The sequence below is a fragment of the Heptranchias perlo genome, unplaced genomic scaffold (assembly GCF_035084215.1).
Source record: "Heptranchias perlo isolate sHepPer1 unplaced genomic scaffold, sHepPer1.hap1 HAP1_SCAFFOLD_430, whole genome shotgun sequence".
Lineage (NCBI taxonomy): Eukaryota > Metazoa > Chordata > Chondrichthyes > Hexanchiformes > Hexanchidae > Heptranchias > Heptranchias perlo.
Window position 1 is genome coordinate 5,192 of NW_027139443.1, and position 22,384 is coordinate 27,575.

At 60.6% G+C, this 22,384-nt stretch overlaps 1 protein-coding gene across 1 annotated transcript in view; it reads left to right on the forward strand.

Annotated features, from left to right (window-relative positions):
* The first annotated feature begins 5,333 nt into the window (after window positions 1-5,333).
* Window positions 5,334-22,384, forward strand: part of LOC137312778 (zinc finger protein 774-like) — a 34,469-nt gene continuing 17,418 nt past the window's right edge. The window contains exon 1 of the mRNA XM_067979211.1: window positions 5,334-5,493. Within this exon, the coding sequence (XP_067835312.1) occupies window positions 5,451-5,493 (43 nt within the window). The 5' untranslated portion in view covers window positions 5,334-5,450. The remainder of the gene's footprint in view (window positions 5,494-22,384) is intronic.

Genomic DNA, 22,384 nt, shown 5'->3' on the forward strand with positions numbered 1-22,384 from the left:
TGACCCTCCCCTCCCCCCGCGAATGACCCTCCCCTCCCCCCTCCTCCCCTCTCCACTCCCCCTCCCCCTCACCCGCGAATGACCCTCCCCCTCCCCTCCCCCCTCCCCTCTCTCTCCTCTCCCCCTCCTCCTCTCCTCCCCCTCCTCCTCTCCTCCCCCTCCCCTCCCCCGCGAATGACCCTCCCCTCCCCCGCGAATGACCCTCCCCCTCCCCTGCGAATGACCCTCCGCCCTCCCCTCCCCCGAATGACCCTCCCCCCTCCCCTCCCCCGCGAATGAGCCTCCCCCCTCCCCTCCCCCCCGAATGACCCTCCCCCTCCCCTCCCCCGCGAATGACCCTCCGCCCTCCCGTCCCCGCGAATGACCCTCCCCCTCCCCTCCCCCCCGAATGACCCCTCCCCCTCCCCTCCCCCCCGAATGACCCTCCCCCCTCCCCCCTCCCCCGCGAATGACCCTCCCGCCCTCCCCTCCCCCCGAATGACCATCCCCCACCCCTCCCCGCGAATGACCCTCCGCCCTCCCCTCCCCGCGAATGACCCTCCCCCCTCCCCTCCCCCCTCCCCTCCCCTCCCCCCTCCCCTCCCCGCGAATGACCCTACCCCCTCCCCTCCCCCCGCGAATGACCCTCCCCCCTCCCCTCCCCCGCGAATGACCCTCCGCCCCTCCCCTCCCCCCTGAATGACCCTCCCCCTCCCCCCCGAATGACCCTCCCCCCCTCACCACTCCCCCTCCCCCCTCCTCCCCTCTCCCTCCTCCCTCCCCTCCCCTCTCCCTCCTCCCCTCCCCTCTCCCTCCTCCTCTCCTCCCCCTCCCCTCCCCCGCGAATGGACCCTCCCCCCTCCCCCTCCCGCGAATGACCCTCCCCCTCCCCTCCCCCGAATGACCCTCCCCCTCCCCTCCCCCGCGAATGACCCTCCCCCTCCCCCGCGAATGACCCTCCCCCTCCCCCGCGAATGACCCTCCCCCTCCCCCCACGAATGACCCTCCCCCTCCCCCGCGAATGACCCTCCCCCGCGAATGACCCTACCTCCTCCCCTCTCTCTCCCCCCCTCCTCCTCCCCTCTCTCTCCCCCCTCCTCCTCTCCCCCCTCCTCCTCTCCCCCCACCCCTCCCCCTCCCACCTCCCCCCTCTCCTCCCCTCCCCTCCCCCGCGAATGACCCTCCCCCTCCCCTCGCCCCTCCCCTCCCCCTCCCCTCGCCCCCTCCCCTCCCCCCTCCCCCTCTCCTCCCCCTCCCCTCCCCCGCGAATGTCGCTCCACCTCCCCTCCCCCACGAATGACCCTCCCCCACGAATGACCCTCCCCCTCCCCTCCCCCACGATGACCCTCCCCCTCCCCTCCCCCACGAATGACCCTCCCCCTCCCCTCCCCCACGAATGACCCTCCCCCTCCCCCTCCCCCTCCCCCCACGAATGACCCTCCCCTCCCCTCCCCCCGCGAATGACCCTCCCCTCCCCCGCGAATGACCCTCCCCCTCCCCCCCGCGAATGAACATCCCCCCTCCCCCCGCGAATGACCCTCCCCCCTCCCCTCCCCCGCGAATGACCCTCCCCTCCCCCGCGAATGACCCTCCCCTCCCCCCGCGAATGACCCTCCCTCCCCCTCCTCCCCTCTCCACTCCCCCTCCCCCTCACCCGCGAATGACCCTCCCCCTCCCCTCCCCCCTCCCCTCTCTCTCCTCTCCCCCTCCTCCTCTCCTCCCCCTCCTCCTCTCCTCCCCTCCCCTCCCCCGCGAATGACCCTCCCCTCCCCCGCGAATGACCCTCCCCTCCCCTGCGAATGACCCTCCGCCCTCCCCTCCCCCCGAATGACCCTCCCCCTCCCCTCCCCCGCGAATGAGCCTCCCCCCTCCCCTCCCCCCCGAATGACCCTCCCCCTCCCCTCCCCCGCGAATGACCCTCCGCCCTCCCGTCCCCGCGAATGACCCTCCCCCTCCCCTTCCCCCCGAATGACCCTCCCCCTCCCCTCCCCCCCGAATGACCCTCCCCCTCCCCTCCCCCCCGAATGACCCTCCCCCTCCCCTCCCCCGTGAATGACCCTCCGCCCTCCCCTCCCCCCGAATGACCATCCCCCACCCCTCCCCGCGAATGACCCTCCGCCCCTCCCCTCCCCGCGAATGACCCTCCCCCCTCCCCTCCCCTCCCCCCTCCCCTCCCCTCCCCCCCTCCCCTCCCCGCGAATGACCCCTACCCCCTCCCCTCCCCCCGCGAATGACCCTCCCCCCTCCCCTCCCCCGCGAATGACCCTCCGCCCTCCCCTCCCCCTGAATGACCCTCCCCCTCCCCCCCCGAATGACCCTCCCCCCCTCACCACTCCCCTCCCCCCTCCTCCCCTCTCCCTCCTCCTCCCCTCTCCCTCCTCCCCTCCCCTCCCCTCTCCCCCACCCCTCCCCCTCCCACCTCCCCCTCTCCTCCCCTCCCCTCCCCCGCGAATGACCCTCCCCCTCCCCTCGCCCCTCCCCTCCCCCTCCCCTCGCCCCTCCCCTCCCCCCTCCCCTCCCCCCTCCCCCTCTCCTCCCCCTCCCCTCCCCCGCGAATGTCGCTCCACCTCCCCTCCCCCACGAATGACCCTCCCCCTCCCCTCCCCCACGAATGACCCTCCCCCTCCCCTCCCCCACGAATGACCCTCCCCCTCCCCCTCCCCTCCCCCACGAATGACCCTCCCCCTCCCCTCCCCCCGCGAATGACCCTCCCCCTCCCCTCGAATGACCCTCCCCCCTCCCCTCCCCCCTCCCCCTCCCCCCTCCCCCCTCCCCTCCCCTCCCCCCTCCCCTCCCCGCGAATGACCCTCCCCCCTCCCCTCCCCCCTGAATGACCCTCCCCCTCCCCCCCGAATGACCCTCCCCCCCTCACCACTCCCCTCCCCCCTCCTCCCCTCTCCCTCCTCCTCCCCTCTCCCTCCTCCCCTCCCCTCCCCTCTCCCCCCACCCCTCCCCCTCCCACCTCCCCCTCTCCTCCCCTCCCCTCCCCCGCGAATGACCCTCCCCCTCCCCTCGCCCCTCCCCTCCCCCTCCCCTCGCCCCTCCCCTCCCCCCTCCCCTCCCCCCTCCCCCTCTCCTCCCCCTCCCCTCCCCCGCGAATGTCGCTCCACCTCCCCTCCCCCACGAATGACCCTCCCCCCTCCCCTCCCCCACGAATGACCCTCCCCCCTCCCCTCCCCCACGAATGACCCTCCCCCTCCCCCTCCCCTCCCCACGAATGACCCTCCCCCCTCCCCTCCCCCCGCGAATGACCCTCCCCCTCCCCTCGAATGACCCTCCCCCCCCCTCCCCTCCCCCCTCCCCTCCCCCCTCCCCTCCCCTCCCCCCTCCCCTCCCCGCGAATGACCCTCCCCCCTCCCCTCCCCCCTGAATGACCCTCCCCCTCCCCCCCGAATGACCCTCCCCCCCCCTCACCACTCCCCTCCCCCTCCTCCCCTCTCCTCCTCCTCCCCTCTCCCTCCTCCCCTCCCCTCCCTCTCCCCCCACCCCTCCCCCTCCCACCTCCCCCTCTCCTCCCCTCCCCTCCCCCGCGAATGACCCTCCCCCTCCCCTCGCCCCTCCCCTCCCCCTCCCCTCCCCCCTCCCCTCCCCCCTCCCCTCCCCCCTCCCCCTCCCCCTCTCCTCCCCCTCCCCTCCCCCGCGAATGTCGCTCCACCTCCCTCCCCCACGAATGACCCTCGCCCCTCCCCTCCCCCTCCCCTCCCCCCTCCCCTCCCCCCCTCCCCTCCCCCCTCCCCCTCCCCCTCTCCTCCCCCTCCCCTCCCCCGCGAATGTCGCTCCACCTCCCCTCCCCCACGAATGACCCTCCCCCTCCCCTCCCCCCTCCCCTCCCCCCTCCCCCTCCCCCTCCTCCTCCCCCCTCCCCTCCCCCCGCGAATGACCCTCCCCCCTCCCCTCCCCCGCGAATGACCCTCCGCCCTCCCCTCCCCCCCTGAATGACCCTCCCCTCCCCCCCGAATGACCCTCCCCCCTCACCACTCCCCTCCCCCCTCCTCCCCCTCTCCCTCCTCCTCCCCTCTCCCTCCTCCCCTCCCCTCCCCTCTCCCCCCACCCCTCCCCCTCCCACCTCCCCCTCTCCTCCCCTCCCCTCCCCCGCGAATGACCCTCCCCCTCCCCTCGCCCCTCCCCTCCCCCTCCCCTCGCCCCTCCCCTCCCCCTCCCCTCCCCCTCTCCTCCCCCCTCCCCTCCCCCGCGAATGTCGCTCCACCTCCCCTCCCCCACGAATGACCCTCCCCTCCCCTCCCCCACGAATGACCCTCCCCCTCCCCTCCCCCACGAATGACCCTCCCCCCTCCCCCTCCCCTCCCCCACGAATGACCCTCCCCCTCCCCCTCCCCCCCGCGAATGACCCTCCCCCTCCCCTCGAATGACCCTCCCCCCTCCCCTCCCCCCCTCCCCTCCCCCCTCCCCCCCTCCCCTCCCCTCCCCCCTCCCCTCCCCGCGAATGACCCTCCCCCCTCCCCTCCCCCCTGAATGACCCTCCCCCTCCCCCCGAATGACCCTCCCCCCCTCACCACTCCCCCTCCCCCCTCCTCCCCTCTCCCTCCTCCTCCCCTCTCCCTCCTCCCCTCCCCTCCCCTCTCCCCCCCACCCCTCCCCCTCCCACCTCCCCCTCTCCTCCCCTCCCCTCCCCCGCGAATGACCCTCCCCCTCCCCTCGCCCCTCCCCTCCCCCTCCCCTCGCCCCTCCCCTCCCCCCTCCCCTCCCCCCTCCCCCTCTCCTCCCCCTCCCCTCCCCCCGCGAATGTCGCTCCACCTCCCCTCCCCCACGAATGACCCTCCCCCTCCCCTCCCCCCACGAATGACCCTCCCCCTCCCCTCCCCCACGAATGACCCTCCCCCTCCCCCCTCCCCTCCCCCACGAATGACCCTCCCCCTCCCCTCCCCCCGCGAATGACCCTCCCCCTCCCCTCGAATGACCCTCCCCCCTCCCCTCCCCCCTCCCCTCCCCCCTCCCCTCCCCTCCCCCCTCCCCTCCCCGCGAATGACCCTCCCCCCTCCCCTCCCCCCTGAATGACCCTCCCCCTCCCCCCCGAATGACCCTCCCCCCCTCACCACTCCCCTCCCCCCCTCCTCCCCTCTCCCTCCTCCTCCCCTCTCCCTCCTCCCCTCCCCTCCCCTCTCCCCCCACCCCTCCCCCTCCCACCTCCCCCTCTCCTCCCCTCCCCTCCCCCGCGAATGACCCTCCCCCTCCCCTCGCCCCTCCCCTCCCCCTCCCCTCCCCCCTCCCCTCCCCCCCTCCCCTCCCCCCTCCCCCTCCCCTCCCCCGCGAATGTCGCTCCACCTCCCCTCCCCCACGAATGACCCTCCCCCTCCCCTCCCTCCTCCTCTCTCTCTGTGTGAGTGGGGCGCAGGCGCGGTCCTCTCTGTGTCGCGGTGCAGGCCGGGCCGGTGTTGGGAGTCGGAGTTGCGGAGAGTGAGAGACAGAGGAGAGAGAGAGAGAGGAGAGAGAGCGCGGGCCCGGGAGCGGGGATGAGCCGGAGAGAAACACACCGTGCCGGACTCAGCGGCGCAGGTTAGTGCGGGGTGAGGGGCACAGTGCGGGGCCGGGCCGGGGGGTGGGGGCCGGGGGTGGGGGTGACGGTGACCCGGGCCCGGGGGTGACGGTGACCCGGGCCCGGGGGTGGGGGTGACCCGGGCCCGGGGGTGGGGGTGACCCGGGGGTGGGGGTGGGGGTGACCCGGGGGTGGGGGTGAATCTTGAGCCGGTTTTGAGGCCCCGGAATCTGGACTGAAAACAAGGGGGTAACGGAAAAAATTCAAATCAACCCTCCCGTTGTGACATCATGAATCCCCCCAATCCCCGTTGTGATATCATGAATCCCCCCAATCCCCGTTGTGATATCATGAATCCCCCCCAATCCCCGTTGTGATATCATGAATCCCCCCCAATCCCCGTTGTGATATCATGAATCCCCCCAATCCCCGTTGTGATATCATGAATCCCCCCAATCCCCGTTGTGACATCATGAATCCCCCAATCCCCGTTGTGATATCATGAATCCCCCCAATCCCCGTTGTGACATCATGAATCCCCCAATCCCCGTTGTGATATCATGAATCCCCCCAATCCCCGTTGTGATATCATGAATCCCCCCAATCCCCGTTGTGATATCATGAATCCCACAATCCCCGTTGTGATATCATGAATCCCCCCAATCCCCGTTGTGATATCATGAATCCCCCCAATCCCCATTGTGATATCATGAATCCCACAATCCCCGTTGTGATATCATGAATCCCACAATCCCCGTTGTGATATCATGAATCCCCCCAATCCCCATTGTGATATCATGAATCCCCCCAATCCCCATTGTGATATCATGAATCCCACAATCCCCGTTGTGATATCATGAATCCCACAATCCCCGTTGTGATATCATGAATCCCCCCAATCCCCATTGTGATATCATGAATCCCACAATCCCCGTTGTGATATCATGAATCCCCACAATCCCCGTTGTGATATCATGAATCCCCCCAATCCCCATTGTGATATCATGAATCCCCCCAATCCCCATTGTGATATCATGAATCCCACAATCCCCGTTGTGATATCATGAATCCCACAATCCCCGTTGTGATATCATGAATCCCCCCCAATCCTCGTTGTGATATCATGAATCCCCCAATCCCCGTTGTGATATCATGAATCCCCCCAATCCTCGTTGTGATATCATGAATCCCCCCAATCCTCGTTGTGATATCATGAATCCCCCCAATCCTCGTTGTGATATCATGAATCCCCCCAATCCTCGTTGTGATATCATGAATCCCCCCAATCCTCGTTGTGATATCATGAATCCCCCCAATCCTCGTTGTGACATCATGAATCCCCCCAATCCCCGTTGTGACATCATGAATCCCCCCAATCCCCGTTGTGATATCATGAATCCCCCCAATCCCCGTTGTGACATCATGAATCCCCCCAATCCCCGTTGTGATATCATGAATCCCCCCAATCCTCGTTGTGATATCATGAATCCCCCCAATCCTCGTTGTGATATCATGAATCCCCCCAATCCTCGTTGTGATATCATGAATCCCCCCAATCCCCGTTGTGATATCATGAATCCCCCCAATCCCCGTTGTGATATCATGAATCCCCCCAATCCCCGTTGTGATATCATGAATCCCCCCAATCCCCGTTGTGATATCATGAATCCCCCCAATCCCCGTTGTGATATCATGAATCCCCCCAATCCCCATTGTGATATCATGAATCCCCCCAATCCCCATTGTGATATCATGAATCCCCCCAATCCCCGTTGTGATATCATGAATCCCCCCAATCCCCGTTGTGATATCATGAATCCCCCCAATCCCCGTTGTGATATCATGAATCCCCCCAATCCCCGTTGTGATATCATGAATCCCCCCAATCCCCGTTGTGATATCATGAATCCCCCCAATCCCCGTTGTGATATCATGAATCCCCCCAATCCCCGTTGTGATATCATGAATCCCCCCAATCCCCGTTGTGATATCATGAATCCCCCCAATCCCCGTTGTGATATCATGAATCCCCCCAATCCCCGTTGTGATATCATGAATCCCCCAATCCCCGTTGTGATATCATGAATCCCCCCAATCCCCGTTGTGATATCATGAATCCCCCAATCCTCGTTGTGACATCATGAATCCCCCAATCCCCGTTGTGACATCATGAATCCCCCAATCCCCGTTGTGATATCATGAATCCCCCCAATCCCCGTTGTGATATCATGAATCCCCCCAATCCCCGTTGTGATATCATGAATCCCCCCAATCCCCGTTGTGATATCATGAATCCCCCAATCCTCGTTGTGACATCATGAATCCCCCCAATCCCCGTTGTGATATCATGAATCCCCCCAATCCTCGTTGTGACATCATGAATCCCCCCCAATCCCCGTTGTGATATCATGAATCCCCCCAATCCCCGTTGTGACATCATGAATCCCCCAATCCCCGTTGTGACATCATGAATCCCCCCAATCCCCGTTGTGATATCATGAATCCCCCCAATCCCCGTTGTGATATCATGAATCCCCCCAATCCCCATTGTGACATCATGAATCCCCCCAATCCCCGTTGTGACATCATGAATCCCCCCAATCCCCGTTGTGACATCATGAATCCCCCCAATCCCCGTTGTGACATCATGAATCCCCCCAATCCCCGTTGTGACATCATGAATCCCCCCAATCCCCGTTGTGATATCATGAATCCCCGTTGTGATATCATGAATCCCCCCAATCCCCGTTGTGATATCATGAATCCCCCCAATCCCCGTTGTGATATCATGAATCCCCCCAATCCCCGTTGTGATATCATGAATCCCCCCAATCCCCGTTGTGATATCATGAATCCCCCCAATCCCCGTTGTGACATCATGAATCCCCCCAATCCCCGTTGTGACATCATGAATCTCCCCAATCCCCGTTGTGACATCATGAATCCCCCCAATCCCCGTTGTGACATCATGAATCCCCCCAATCCCCGTTGTGATATCATGAATCCCCCCAATCCCCATTGTGACATCATGAATCCCCCCAATCCCCGTTGTGATATCATGAATCCCCCCAATCCTCGTTGTGACATCATGAATCCCCCCAATCCCCGTTGTGACATCATGAATCCCCCCAATCCCCGTTGTGATATCATGAATCCCCCCAATCCCCGTTGTGACATCATGAATCCCCCCAATCCCCGTTGTGACATCATGAATCCCCCCAATCCCCGTTGTGATATCATGAATCCCCCCAATCCCCGTTGTGACATCATGAATCCCCCCAATCCCCGTTGTGATATCATGAATCCCCCCAATCCCCATTGTGATATCATGAATCCCCCCAATCCCCGTTGTGATATCATGAATCCCCACAATCCTCGTTGTGATATCATGAATCCCCCCAATCCCCGTTGTGATATCATGAATCCCCCCAATCCCCGTTGTGACATCATGAATCCCCCCAATCCCCGTTGTGATATCATGAATCCCCCCAATCCCCGTTGTGATATCATGAATCCCCCCAATCCCCGTTGTGATATCATGAATCCCCCCAATCCCCGTTGTGACATCATGAATCCCCCCAATCCCCATTTTGATATCATGAATCCCCCCAATCCCCGTTGTGATATCATGAATCCCCCCAATCCCCGTTGTGATATCATGAATCCCCCCAATCCCCGTTGTGATATCATGAATCCCCCCAATCCTCGTTGTGATATCATGAATCCCCCCAATCCCCGTTGTGATATCATGAATCCCCCCAATCCCCGTTGTGACATCATGAATCCCCCCAATCCCCGTTGTGATATCATGAATCCCCCCAATCCCCGTTGTGATATCATGAATCCCCCCAATCCCCGTTGTGATATCATGAATCCCCCCAATCCCCGTTGTGACATCATGAATCCCCCCAATCCCCGTTGTGATATCATGAATCCCCCCAATCCCCGTTGTGATATCATGAATCCCCCCAATCCCCGTTGTGATATCATGAATCCCCCCAATCCCCGTTGTGACATCATGAATCCCCCCAATCCCCGTTGTGATATCATGAATCCCCCCAATCCCCGTTGTGATATCATGAATCCCACAATCCCCGTTGTGATATCATGAATCCCCCCAATCCCCGTTGTGACATCATGAATCCCCCCAATCCCCGTTGTGACATAATGAATCCCCCCAATCCCCGTTGTGATATCATGAATCCCCCCAATCCCCGTTGTGACATCATGAATCCCCCCAATCCCCGTTGTGATATCATGAATCCCCCCAATCCCCGTTGTGATATCATGAATCCCCCCAATCCCCGTTGTGACATCATGATTCCCCCCAATCCCCGTTGTGATATCATGAATCCCCCCAATCCCCGTTGTGATATCATGAATCCCACAATCCCCGTTGTGATATCATGAATCCCCCCAATCCCCGTTGTGACATCATGAATCCCCCCAATCCCCGTTGTGACATAATGAATCCCCCCAATCCCCGTTGTGATATCATGAATCCCCCCAATCCCCGTTGTGATATCATGAATCCCCCCAATCCCCGTTGTGATATCATGAATCCCCCCAATCCCCGTTGTGACATAATGAATCCCCCCAATCCCCGTTGTGATATCATGAATCCCCCCAATCCCCGTTGTGATATCATGAATCCTCCCAATCCCCGTTGTGATATCATGAATCCCCCCAATCCCCGTTGTGATATCATGAATCCCCCCAATCCCCGTTGTGATATCATGAATCCCCCCAATCCCCGTTGTGACATAATGAATCCCCCCAATCCCCGTTGTGATATCATGAATCCCCCCAATCCCCGTTGTGATATCATGAATCCCCCCAATCCCCGTTGTGATATCATGAATCCCCCCAATCCCCGTTGTGATATCATGAATCCCCCCAATCCCCATTGTGACATCATGAATCCCCCCAATCCCCGTTGTGACATCATGAATCCCCCCAATCCCCGTTGTGATATCATGAATCCCCCCAATCCCCGTTGTGATATCATGAATCCCCCCAATCCCCGTTGTGATATCATGAATCCCCCCAATCCCCGTTGTGATATCATGAATCCCCCCAATCCCCGTTGTGATATCATGAATCCCCCCAATCCCCGTTGTGACATAATGAATCCCCCCAATCCCCGTTGTGATATCATGAATCCCCCCAATCCCCGTTGTGACATCATGAATCCCCCCAATCCCCGTTGTGACATCATGAATCCCACAATCCCCGTTGTGATATCATGAATCCCACAATCCCCGTTGTGATATCATGAATCCCCCCATACCCCGTTGTGACATCATGAATCCCACAATCCCCGTTGTGACATCATGAATCCCCCCAATCCTCGTTGTGACATCATGAATCCCCCCAATCCCCGTTGTGATATCATGAATCCCCCCAATCCCCGTTGTGACATCATGAATCCCCCCAATCCCCGTTGTGACATCATGAATCCCCCCAATCCCCGTTGTGACATCATGAATCCCCCCAATCCTCGTTGTGATATCATGAATCCCCCCAATCCCCGTTGTGATATCATGAATCCCCCCAATCCTCGTTGTGACATCATGAATCCCCCCAATCCCCGTTGTGACATCATGAATCCCCCCAATCCCCGTTGTGATATCATGAATCCCCCCAATCCCCGTTGTGATATCATGAATCCCCCCAATCCCCGTTGTGATATCATGAATCCCCCCAATCCCCGTTGTGATATCATGAATCCCCCCAATCCCCGTTGTGATATCATGAAGCCCCCCAATCCCCGTTGTGATATCATGAATCCCCCCAATCCCCGTTGTGATATCATGAATCCCCCCAATCCTCGTTGTGATATCATGAATCCCCCCAATCCCCGTTGTGATATCATGAATCCCCCCAATCCCCATTTTGATATCATGAATCCCCCCAATCCCCGTTGTGACATCATGAATCCCACAATCCCCGTTGTGATATCATGAATCCCCCCAATCCCCGTTGTGATATCATGAATCCCCCCAATCCCCGTTGTGATATCATGAATCCCCCCAATCCCCGTTTTGATATCATGAATCCCACAATCCCCGTTGTGACATCATGAATCCCACAATCCCCGTTGTGATATCATGAATCCCCCCAATCCCCGTTGTGATATCATGAATCCCCACAATCCCCGTTGTGACATCATGAATCCCCCCAATCCCCGTTGTGACATCATGAATCCCCCCAATCCTCGTTGTGACATCATGAATCCCCCCAATCCTCGTTGTGACATCATGAATCCCCCCAATCCTCGTTGTGACATCATGAATCCCCCCAATCCTCGTTGTGATATCATGAATCCCCCCAATCCCCGTTGTGACATCATGAATCCCCCAATCCCCGTTGTGACATCATGAATCCCCCCAATCCCCGTTGTGACATCATGAATCCCCCCAATCCTCGTTGTGACATCATGAATCCCCCCAATCCTCGTTGTGATATCATGAATCCCCCCAATCCCCGTTGTGACATCATGAATCCCCCCAATCCCCGTTGTGACATCATGAATCCCACAATCCCCGTTGTGATATCATGAATCCCACAATCCCCGTTGTGATATCATGAATCCCCCCATACCCCGTTGTGACATCATGAATCCCACAATCCCCGTTGTGACATCATGAATCCCCCCAATCCTCGTTGTGACATCATGAATCCCCCCAATCCCCGTTGTGATATCATGAATCCCCCCAATCCCCGTTGTGACATCATGAATCCCCCCAATCCCCGTTGTGACATCATGAATCCCCCCAATCCCCGTTGTGACATCATGAATCCCCCCAATCCTCGTTGTGATATCATGAATCCCCCCAATCCCCGTTGTGATATCATGAATCCCCCCAATCCTCGTTGTGACATCATGAATCCCCCCAATCCCCGTTGTGACATCATGAATCCCCCCAATCCCCGTTGTGATATCATGAATCCCCCCAATCCCCGTTGTGATGTCATGAATCCCCCCAATCCCCGTTGTGATATCATGAATCCCCCCAATCCCCGTTGTGATATCATGAATCCCCCCAATCCCCGTTGTGATATCATGAAGCCCCCCAATCCCCGTTGTGATATCATGAATCCCCCCAATCCCCGTTGTGATATCATGAATCCCCCCAATCCTCGTTGTGATATCATGAATCCCCCCAATCCCCGTTGTGATATCATGAATCCCCCCAATCCCCATTTTGATATCATGAATCCCCCCAATCCCCGTTGTGACATCATGAATCCCACAATCCCCGTTGTGATATCATGAATCCCCCCAATCCCCGTTGTGATATCATGAATCCCCCCAATCCCCGTTGTGATATCATGAATCCCCCCAATCCCCGTTTTGATATCATGAATCCCACAATCCCCGTTGTGACATCATGAATCCCACAATCCCCGTTGTGATATCATGAATCCCCCCAATCCCCGTTGTGACATCATGAATCCCCCCAATCCCCGTTGTGACATCATGAATCCCCCCAATCCCCGTTGTGACATCATGAATCCCCCCAATCCCCGTTGTGACATCATGAATCCCCACAATCCCCGTTGTGACATCATGAATCCCCCCAATCCCCGTTGTGACATCATGAATCCCCCCAATCCTCGTTGTGACATCATGAATCCCCCCAATCCTCGTTGTGACATCATGAATCCCCCCAATCCTCGTTGTGACATCATGAATCCCCCCAATCCTCGTTGTGATATCATGAATCCCCCCAATCCCCGTTGTGACATCATGAATCCCCCAATCCCCGTTGTGACATCATGAATCCCCCCAATCCCCGTTGTGACATCATGAATCCCCCCAATCCTCGTTGTGACATCATGAATCCCCCCAATCCTCGTTGTGATATCATGAATCCCCCCAATCCCCGTTGTGACATCATGAATCCCCCCAATCCCCGTTGTGACATCATGAATCCCCCCAATCCCCGTTGTGACATCATGAATCCCCCCAATCCTCGTTGTGATATCATGAATCCCCCCAATCCTCGTTGTGATATCATGAATCCCCCCAATCCCCGTTGTGATATCATGAATCCCCCCAATCCTCGTTGTGACATCATGAATCCCCCCAATCCTCGTTGTGACATCATGAATCCCCCCAATCCTCGTTGTGATATCATGAATCCCCCCAATCCTCGTTGTGATATCATGAATCCCCCCAATCCCCGTTGTGATGTCTGGGTCAGGGTCCCAGAGAGATGGGGTCAGGGGGTAAAGGACAGGGTCCCAGAGAGACAGGGTCAGGGGGTAAAGGACAGGGTCCCAGAGAGAGGGGGTCAGGGGGTAAAGGACAGGATCCCAGAGAGACAGGGTCAGGGGGTAAAGGACAGTGTCCCAGAGAGAGGGGGTCAGGGGGTAAAGGACAGGGTCCCAGAGAGACAGGTTCAGGGGGTAAAGGACAGGGTCCCAGCGAGAGGGGGTCAGGGTCCCAGAGAGAGGGGGTCAGGGGGTAAAGGACAGGGTCCCAGAGAGAGGGGGTCAGGGGGCAAAGGACAGGGTCCCAGAGAGAGGGGGTCAGGGTCCCAGAGAGAGGGGGTCAGGGTCCCAGAGAGAGGGGGTCAGGGTCCCAGAGAGAGGGGGTCAGGGGGTAAAGGACAGGGTCCCAGAGAGAGGGGGCAGGGGGTAAAGGACAGGGTCCCAGAGAGAGGGGGTCAGGGGGTAAAGGACAGGGTCCCAGAGAGACAGGGTCAGGGGGTAAAGGACAGGGTCCCAGAGAGACAGGGTCACGGGGTAAAGGACAGGGTCCCAGAGAGAGGGGGTCAGGGGGTAAAGGACAGGGTCCCAGAGAGAGGGGGTCAGGGGGTAAAGGACAGGGTCCCAGAGAGACAGGGTCAGGGGGTAAAGGACAGGGTCCCAGAGAGACAGGGTCAGGGGGTAAAGGACAGGGTCCCAGAGAGACAGGGTCAGGGGGTAAAGGACAGGGTCCCAGAGAGAGGGGGTCAGGGGGTAAAGGACAGTGTCCCAGAGAGACAGGGTCAGGGGGTAAAGGACAGGGTCCCAGAGAGAGGGGGTCAGGGGGTAAAGGACAGTGTCCCAGAGAGAGAGGGTCAGGGGGTAAAGGACAGGGTCCCAGAGAGACTGGGTCAGGGGGTAAAGGACAGTGTCCCAGAGAGACAGGGTCAGGGGGTAAAGGACAGTGTCCCAGAGAGAGAGGGTCAGGGGATAAAGGACAGGGTCCCAGAGAGACACGGTCAGGGGGTAAAGGACAGGGTCCCAGAGAGAGGGGGTCAGGGGGTAAAGGACAGGGTCCCAGAGAGACAGGGTCAGGGGTAAAGGACAGGGTCCCAGAGAGAGGGGGTCAGAGGGTAAAGGACAGGGTCCCAGAGAGATACGGTCAGGGGGTAAAGGACAGGGTCCCAGAGAGAGGGGGTCAGGGGGTAAAGGACAGGGTCCCAGAGAGACGGGGTCAGGGGGTAAAGGACAGGGTCCCAGAGAGAGGGGGTCAGCGGGTGAAGGACAGGGTCCCAGAGAGAGGGGGTCAGGGGGTAAAGGACAGGGTCCCAGAGAGAGGGGGTCAGGGGGTAAAGGACAGGGTCCCAGAGAGAGGGGGTCAGGGGGTAAAGGACAGGGTCCCAGAGAGAGGGGGTCAGGGGGTAAAGGACAGGGTCCCAGAGAGAGGGGGTCGGGGGTAAAGGACAGGGTCCCAGAGAGAGGGGGTCAGGGGGTAAAGGACAGGGTCCCAGAGAGACAGGGTCAGGGGGTAAAGGACAGGGTCCCAGAGAGAGGGGGTCAGGGGGTAAAGGACAGGGTCCCAGAGAGACAGGGTCAGGGGGTAAAGGACAGTGTCCCAGAGAGAGAGGGTCAGGGGGTAAAGGACAGGGTCCCAGAGAGACACGGTCAGGGGGTGAAGGACAGGGTCCCAGAGAGAGGGGGTCAGGGGGTAAAGGACAGGGTCCCAGAGAGAGGGGGTCAGGGGGTAAAGGACAGGGTCCCAGAGAGAGGGGGTCAGGGGGTAAAGGACAGGATCCCAGAGAGACACGGTCAGGGGATAAAGGACAGGGTCCCAGAGAGACAGGGTCAGGGGGTAAAGGACAGGGTCCCAGAGAGAGGGGGTCAGGGGGTAAAGGACGGGGTCCCAGAGAGAGGGGGTCAGGGGGTAAAGGACAGGGTCCCTGAGAGACAGGGTCAGGGGGTAAAGGACAGGGTCCCAGAGAGACGGGGTCAGGGGGTAAAGGACAGGGTTCCAGAGAGACAGGGTCAGGGGGTAAAGGACAGTGTCCCAGAGAGAGTGGGTCAGGTGGTAAAGGAGAGGGTCCCAGAGAGACAGGGTCAGGGGGTAAAGGACAGGGTCCCAGAGAGAGGGGGTCAGGGGGTAAAGGACAGTGTCCCAGAGAAACTGGGTCAGGGGGTAAAGGACAGGGTCCCAGAGAGAGGGGGTCAGGGGGTAAAGGACAGTGTCCCAGAGAGACAGGGTCAGGGGGTAAAGGACAGGGTCCCAGAGAGAGGGGGTCAGGGGGTAAAGGACAGTGTCCCAGAGAGACAGGGTCAGGGGGTAAAGGACAGGGTCCCAGAGAGAGGGGGTCAGGGGGTAAAGGACAGTGTCCCAGAGAGACAGGGTCAGGGGGTAAAGGACAGGGTCCCTGAGAGACAGGGTCAGGGGCTAAAGGACAGGGTCCCAGAGAGAGAGGGTCAGGGGGTAAAGGACAGGGTCCCAGAGAGAGGCGGTCAGGGGGTAAAGGACAGTGTCCCAGAGAGAGGGGGTCAGGGGGTAAAGGACAGGGTCCCAGAGAGACACGGTCAGGGGGTAAAGGACAGGATCCCAGAGAGAGGGGGTCAGGGGGTAAAGGACAGGGTCCCAGAGAGAGGGGGTCAGGGGGTAAAGGACAGTGTCCCAGAGAGAGGGGGTCAGGGGGTAAAGGACAGGGTCCCAGAGAGACACGGTCAGGGGGTAAAGGACAGGATCCCAGAGAGAGGGGGTCAGGGGGTAAAGGACAGGGTCCCAGAGAGACACGGTCAGGGGGTAAAGGACAGGGTCCCAGAGAGAGGGGGTCAGGGGGTAAAGGACAGGGTCCCAGAGAGAGGGAGTCAGGGGGTAAAGGACAGGGTCCCAGAGAGAGGGGGTCAGGGGGTAAAGGACAGGGTCCCAGAGAGAGGGGGTCAGGGGGTAAAGGACAGGGTCCCTGAGAGACAGGGTCAGGGGGTAAAGGACAGGGTCCCAGAGAGACAGGGTCAGGGGGTAAAGGACAGGGTCCCAGAGAGACAGGGTCAGGGGGTAAAGGACAGGGTCCCAGAGAGAGGGGGTCAGGGGGTAAAGGACAGGGTCCCAGAGAGACAGGGTCAGGGGGTAAAGGACAGGGTCCCAGAGAGAGGGGGTCAGGGAGTAAAGGACAGGATCCCAGAGAGACAGGGTCAGGGGGTAAAGGACAGGGTCCCAGAGAGAGGGGGTCAGTGGGTAAAGGACAGGGTCCCAGAGAGAGGGGGTCAGGGGGTAAAGGACAGGATCCCAGAGAGAGGGGGTCAGGGGGTAAAGGACAGGGTCCCAGAGAGAGGGGGTCAGGGGGTAAAGGACAGGGTCCCAGAGAGAGGGGGTCAGGGGGTAAAGGACAGGGTCCCAGAGAGACAGGGTCAGGGTGTAAAGGACAGGGTCCCAGAGAGAGGGGGTCAGGGGGTAAAGGACAGGGTCCCAGAGAGACAGGGTCAGGGGGTAAAGGACAGGGTCCCAGAGAGAGGGGGTCAGGGGGTAAAGGACAGGGTCCCAGAGAGAGGGGGTCGGGGGTAAAGGACAGGGTCCCAGAGAGAGGGGGTCAGGGGGTAAAGGACAGGGTCCCAGAGAGACAGGGTCAGGGGGTAAAGGACAGGGTCCCAGAGAGACAGGTTCAGGGGGTAAAGGACAGGGTCCCAGAGAGACAGGGTCAGGGGGTAAAGGACAGGGTCCCAGAGAGACAGGGTCAGGGGGTAAAGGACAGGGTCCCAGAGAGACGGGGTCAGGGGGTAAAGGACAGGGTTCCAGAGAGACAGGGTCAGGGGGTAAAGGACAGGGTCCCAGAGAGAGGGGGTCAGGGGGTAAAGGACAGGGTCCCAGAGAGAGGGGGTCAGGGGGTAAAGGACAGGGTCCCAGAGAGAGGGGGTCAGGGGGTAAAGGACAGGGTCCCAGAGAGACAGGGTCAGGGTGTAAAGGACAGGGTCCCAGAGAGACAGGGTCAGGGGGTAAAGGACAGGGTCCCAGAGAGACAGGGTCAGGGTGTAAAGGACAGGGTCCCAGAGAGACAGGGTCATGGCGTAAAGGACAGGGTCCCAGAGAGAGGGGGTCAGGGGGTAAAGGACAGGGTCCCAGAGAGAGAGGGTCAGGGGGTAAAGGACAGTGTCCCAGAGAGAGAGGGTCAGGGGGTAAAGGACAGGGTCCCAGAGAGAGGGGGTCAGGGGGTAAAGGACAGGGTCCCAGAGAGAGGGGGTCGGGGGTAAAGGACAGGGTCCCAGAGAGAGGGGGTCAGGGGGTAAAGGACAGGGTCCCAGAGAGACAGGGTCAGGGGGTAAAGGACAGGGTCCCAGAGAGACAGGGTCAGGGGGTAAAGGACAGGGTCCCAGAGAGACAGGGTCAGGGGGTAAAGGACAGGGTCCCAGAGAGACGGGGTCAGGGGGTAAAGGACAGGGTTCCAGAGAGACAGGGTCAGGGGGTAAAGGACAGGGTCCCAGAGAGAGGGGGTCAGGGGGTAAAGGACAGGGTCCCAGAGAGAGGGGGTCAGGGGGTAAAGGACAGGGTCCCAGAGAGAGGGGGTCAGGGGGTAAAGGACAGGGTCCCAGAGAGAGGGGGTCAGGGGGTAAAGGACAGGGTCCCAGAGAGACAGGGTCAGGGTGTAAAGGACAGGGTCCCAGAGAGACAGGGTCAGGGGGTAAAGGACAGGGTCCCAGAGAGACAGGGTCAGGGTGTAAAGGACAGGGTCCCAGAGAGACAGGGTCATGGGGTAAAGGACAGGGTCCCAGAGAGAGGGGGTCAGGGGGTAAAGGACAGGGTCCCAGAGAGAGGGGGTCGGGGGTAAAGGACAGGGTCCCAGAGAGAGGGGGTCAGGGGGTAAAGGACAGGGTCCCAGAGAGACAGGGTCAGGGGCTAAAGGACAGGGTCCCAGAGAGACAGGGTCAGGGGGTAAAGGACAGGGTCCCAGAGAGACAGGGTCAGGGGTTAAAGGACAGGGTCCCAGAGAGACGGGGTCAGGGGGTAAAGGACAGGGTCCCAGAGAGAGGGGGTCAGGGGGTAAAGGACAGTGTCCCAGAGAGAGGGGGTCAGGGGGTAAAGGACAGGGTCCCAGAGAGACAGGGTGAGGAGGTAAAGGACAGGGTCCCAGAGAGACAGGGTCAGGGGGTAAAGGACAGTGTCCCAGAGAAACTGGGTCAGGGGGTAAAGGACAGTGTCCCAGAGAGAGGGGGTCAGGGTGTAAAGGACAGGGTCCCAGAGAGACAGGGTCAGGGTGTAAAGGACAGGGTCCCAGAGAGACAGGGTCAGGGGGTAAAGGACAGGGTCCCAGAGAGACAGGGTCAGGGTGTAAAGGACAGTGTCCCAGAGAGAGGGGGTCAGGGGGTAAAGGACAGGGTCCCAGAGAGAGGGGTAAAGGACAGGGTCCCAGAGAGAGGGGGTCAGGGGGTAAAGGACAGGGTCCCAGAGAGAGGGGGTCAGGGGGTAAAGGACAGGGTCCCAGAGAGAGGGGGTCAGGGGGTAAAGGACAGGGTCCCAGAGAGACAGGGTCAGGGGGTAAAGGACAGGGTCCCAGAGAGACAGGGTCAGGGGGTAAAGGACAGGGTCCCAGAGAGACAGGGTCAGGGGGTGAAGGACAGGGTCCCAGAGAGAGGGGGTCAGGGGGTAAAGGACAGGGTCCCAGAGAGACAGGGTCAGGGGGTGAAGGACAGACTCTGTCCTCGTCTCTCGGCTCGCCTTCACCCCGACGATGCGGTGCGACAAGCAGGGATCGAGTCGAGCCCGGGGCGCGAGCTCTTCGGGCAGCGCCCCGGCCGCCCGCCCGCTAATGGCCGCCGTTGCTCACCCGACACACGTATTCTGGATATCCTTCGCCCCCTCAAACCCCCACTTGGAGGCGACCGGCCCCGGAACGGCCGTTTTCCCCCCTCCCTCCGCCCCCCACACCCCCCCCCCCCCCTGGCAAAGGTCGCCCCGTCGCCTGCAACAGGTGCGAGTTGTCTCCGGTCGGGCTCGAACCCGCACAGATTTCCGTGTCCCGTTGAGAGTGACTTCCCTGTGTTTGATCCCCAGCACAGAGACAGGCCATTCGGCCCAACAGGTCTATCCCGGTGTTTATGCTCCACACGAGCCTCCTCCCTCCCGACTCCATCTCACCCTCTCACCCTATCCTTCTATTCCTTTCTCCCTCATGTGTTTATCCAGCTTCCCCTTAAATCCATCTCCACTATTCGCCTCAACTACTCCTTGTGGGAGCGAGTTCCACATTCTCACCGCTCTCTGGGGAAAGAAGTTTCTCCTGAATTCCCCGATTGGATTTATTACTGACTGTCTTATATTTGCAGTTGTATCTGAAGACAGTTGTGGCACGTTGTGAGTCCACGTATTAAAGCTTGTCCTTTCATAACCGTTCAGCCCTGAAGCGCACGGACGATTTCGTTGGAGGGTTAAGAAACCCTTTTCTCTCGGCAGTAACGGGGGAAAATTTACCTACAGGCCCCCAGAGAGAGAGGGGGTCAGGAGGAGGAAAGGTCACAGTGAGAGAGAGGGGGGAAGGTCACAGAGAGAGAGAGAGAGAGGGGGGAAGGTCACAGAGAGAGGGGGGGAAGGTCACAGAGAGAGGGGGGGAAGGTACCAGAGAGAGAGGGGGGGAAGGTACCAGAGAGAGAGGGGGGCAGGTCACAGAGAGAGAGAGGGGGGCAGGTCACAGAGAGAGAGAGGGGGGCAGGTCACAGAGAGAGAGAGGGGGGCAGGTCACAGAGAGAGAGAGGGGGGCAGGTCACAGAGAGAGAGAGGGGGGCAGGTCACAGAGAGAGAGAGGGGGGTAGGTCACAGAGAGAGAGAGGGGGAAGGTCACAGAGAGAGGGGGCAGGTCACAGAGAGAGAGAGGGGGGCAGGTCACAGAGAGAGAGAGGGGGGCAGGTCACAGAGAGAGAGAGGGGGGCAGGTCACAGAGAGAGAGAGGGGGGCAGGTCACAGAGAGAGAGAGGGGGGCAGGTCACAGAGAGAGAGAGGGGGGCAGGTCACAGAGAGAGAGAGGGGGAAGGTCACAGAGAGAGGGGGGAAGGTCACGGAGAGAGAGGGGGATGGTCACATGGAGAGAGAGGGGGGAAGGTCACAGAGAGAGAGGGGGAAAGGTCAGAGAGAGAGGGGAAGGTCATAGAGAGAGAAGGGGGAAGGTCACAGGGAGAGGGGGGGGGGAAGGTCACAGAGAGAGAAGGGGGAAGGTCACAGAGAGAGAGGGGAAGGTCACAGAGGGGGGGGAAGGTCACAGAGAGAGAGGGGGGCAGGTCACAGAGAGAGAGGGGGGAAGGTCACAGAGAGAGAGGGGGGCAGGTCACAGAGAGAGGGGGAAGGTCACAGAGAGAGGGGGAAGGTCACAGAGAGAGAGAGGGGGGTAGGTCACAGGGAGAGAGGGGGGAAGGTCACAGAGAGAGGGGGGAAGGTCACAGAGAGAGGGGGGAAGGTCACAGAGAGAGAGAGGGAGGCAGGTCACAGAGAGAGGGGGAAGGTCACAGAGAGAGGGGGGAAGGTCACAGAGAGAGAGGGGGTAGGTCACAGAGAGAGAGAGGGGGGAAGGTCACAGAGAGAGAGGGGGGTAGGTCACGGAGAGAGAGGGGGTAGGTCACAGGGAGAGAGAGGGGGGAAGGTCACAGAGAGAGAGGGGGGAAGGTCACAGAGAGAGAGGGGGGAAGGTCACAGAGAGAGAGGGGGGAAGGTCACAGAGAGAGAGGGGGGAAGGTCACAGAGAGAGAGGGGGTCGGTAGGAGGAAAGGTCACAGGGAGAGGGGGGAAGGTCACAGGGAGAGGGGGGAAGGTCACAGGGAGAGGGGGGAAGGTCACAGGGAGAGGGGGGAAGGTCACAGGGAGAGGGGGGAAGGTCACAGGGAGAGGGGGGAAGGTCACAGGGAGAGGGGGGAAGGTCACAGGGAGAGGGGGGAAGGTCACAGGGAGAGGGGGGAAGGTCACAGGGAGAGGGGGGAAGGTCACAGGGAGAGAGGGGGGAAGGTCACAGGGAGAGAGGGGGGAAGGTCACAGGGAGAGAGGGGGAAAGGTCACAGGGAGAGAGGGGGAAAGGTCACAGGGAGAGAGGGGGAAAGGTCACAGGGAGAGAGGGGGAAAGGTCACAGGGAGAGGGGGTCAGGAGGAGGAAAGGTCACAGAGAGAGGGGGTCAGGCGGAAAAATGGTCACAGAGAGGGGGTCTGGAGGGGGAAAGATCACAGTGACGGGGTCAGGAGGGGGAAAGGTCACAGTGACGGGGTCAGGAGGGGGAAAGGTCACAGTCACGGGGTCAGGAGGGGGAAAGGTCACAGTCACGGGGTCAGGAGGGGGAAAGGTCACAGATGCAGTCAGGGGGGAAAGGTCACAGATGGAGTCAGGAAGGGGAAAAGGTCACAGAGAGATGGGATCGGGGGTGAAAGGAAGTGTGGTCACTGTTTACAACTGTTTGGAATGTGGGAAACACCGCAGCCAATTTGCGCACAGCAAGATCCCACAAACAGCAATGAGCAACGATCTCTTTCAGTGATATTGGTTGAGAGATAATGTTTTACATTATTCGTTCATGGGATGTGGGCATCGCTGGCGAGGCCGGCATTTATTGCCCATCCCTAATTGCCCCTTGAGAAGGTGGTGGTGAGCCGCCTTCTTGAACCGCTGCAGTCCGTGTGGTGAAGGTTCTCCCACAGTGCTGTTAGGAAGGGAGTTCCAGGATTTTGACCCAGTGACGATGAAGGAACGGCCGATATATTTCCAAGTC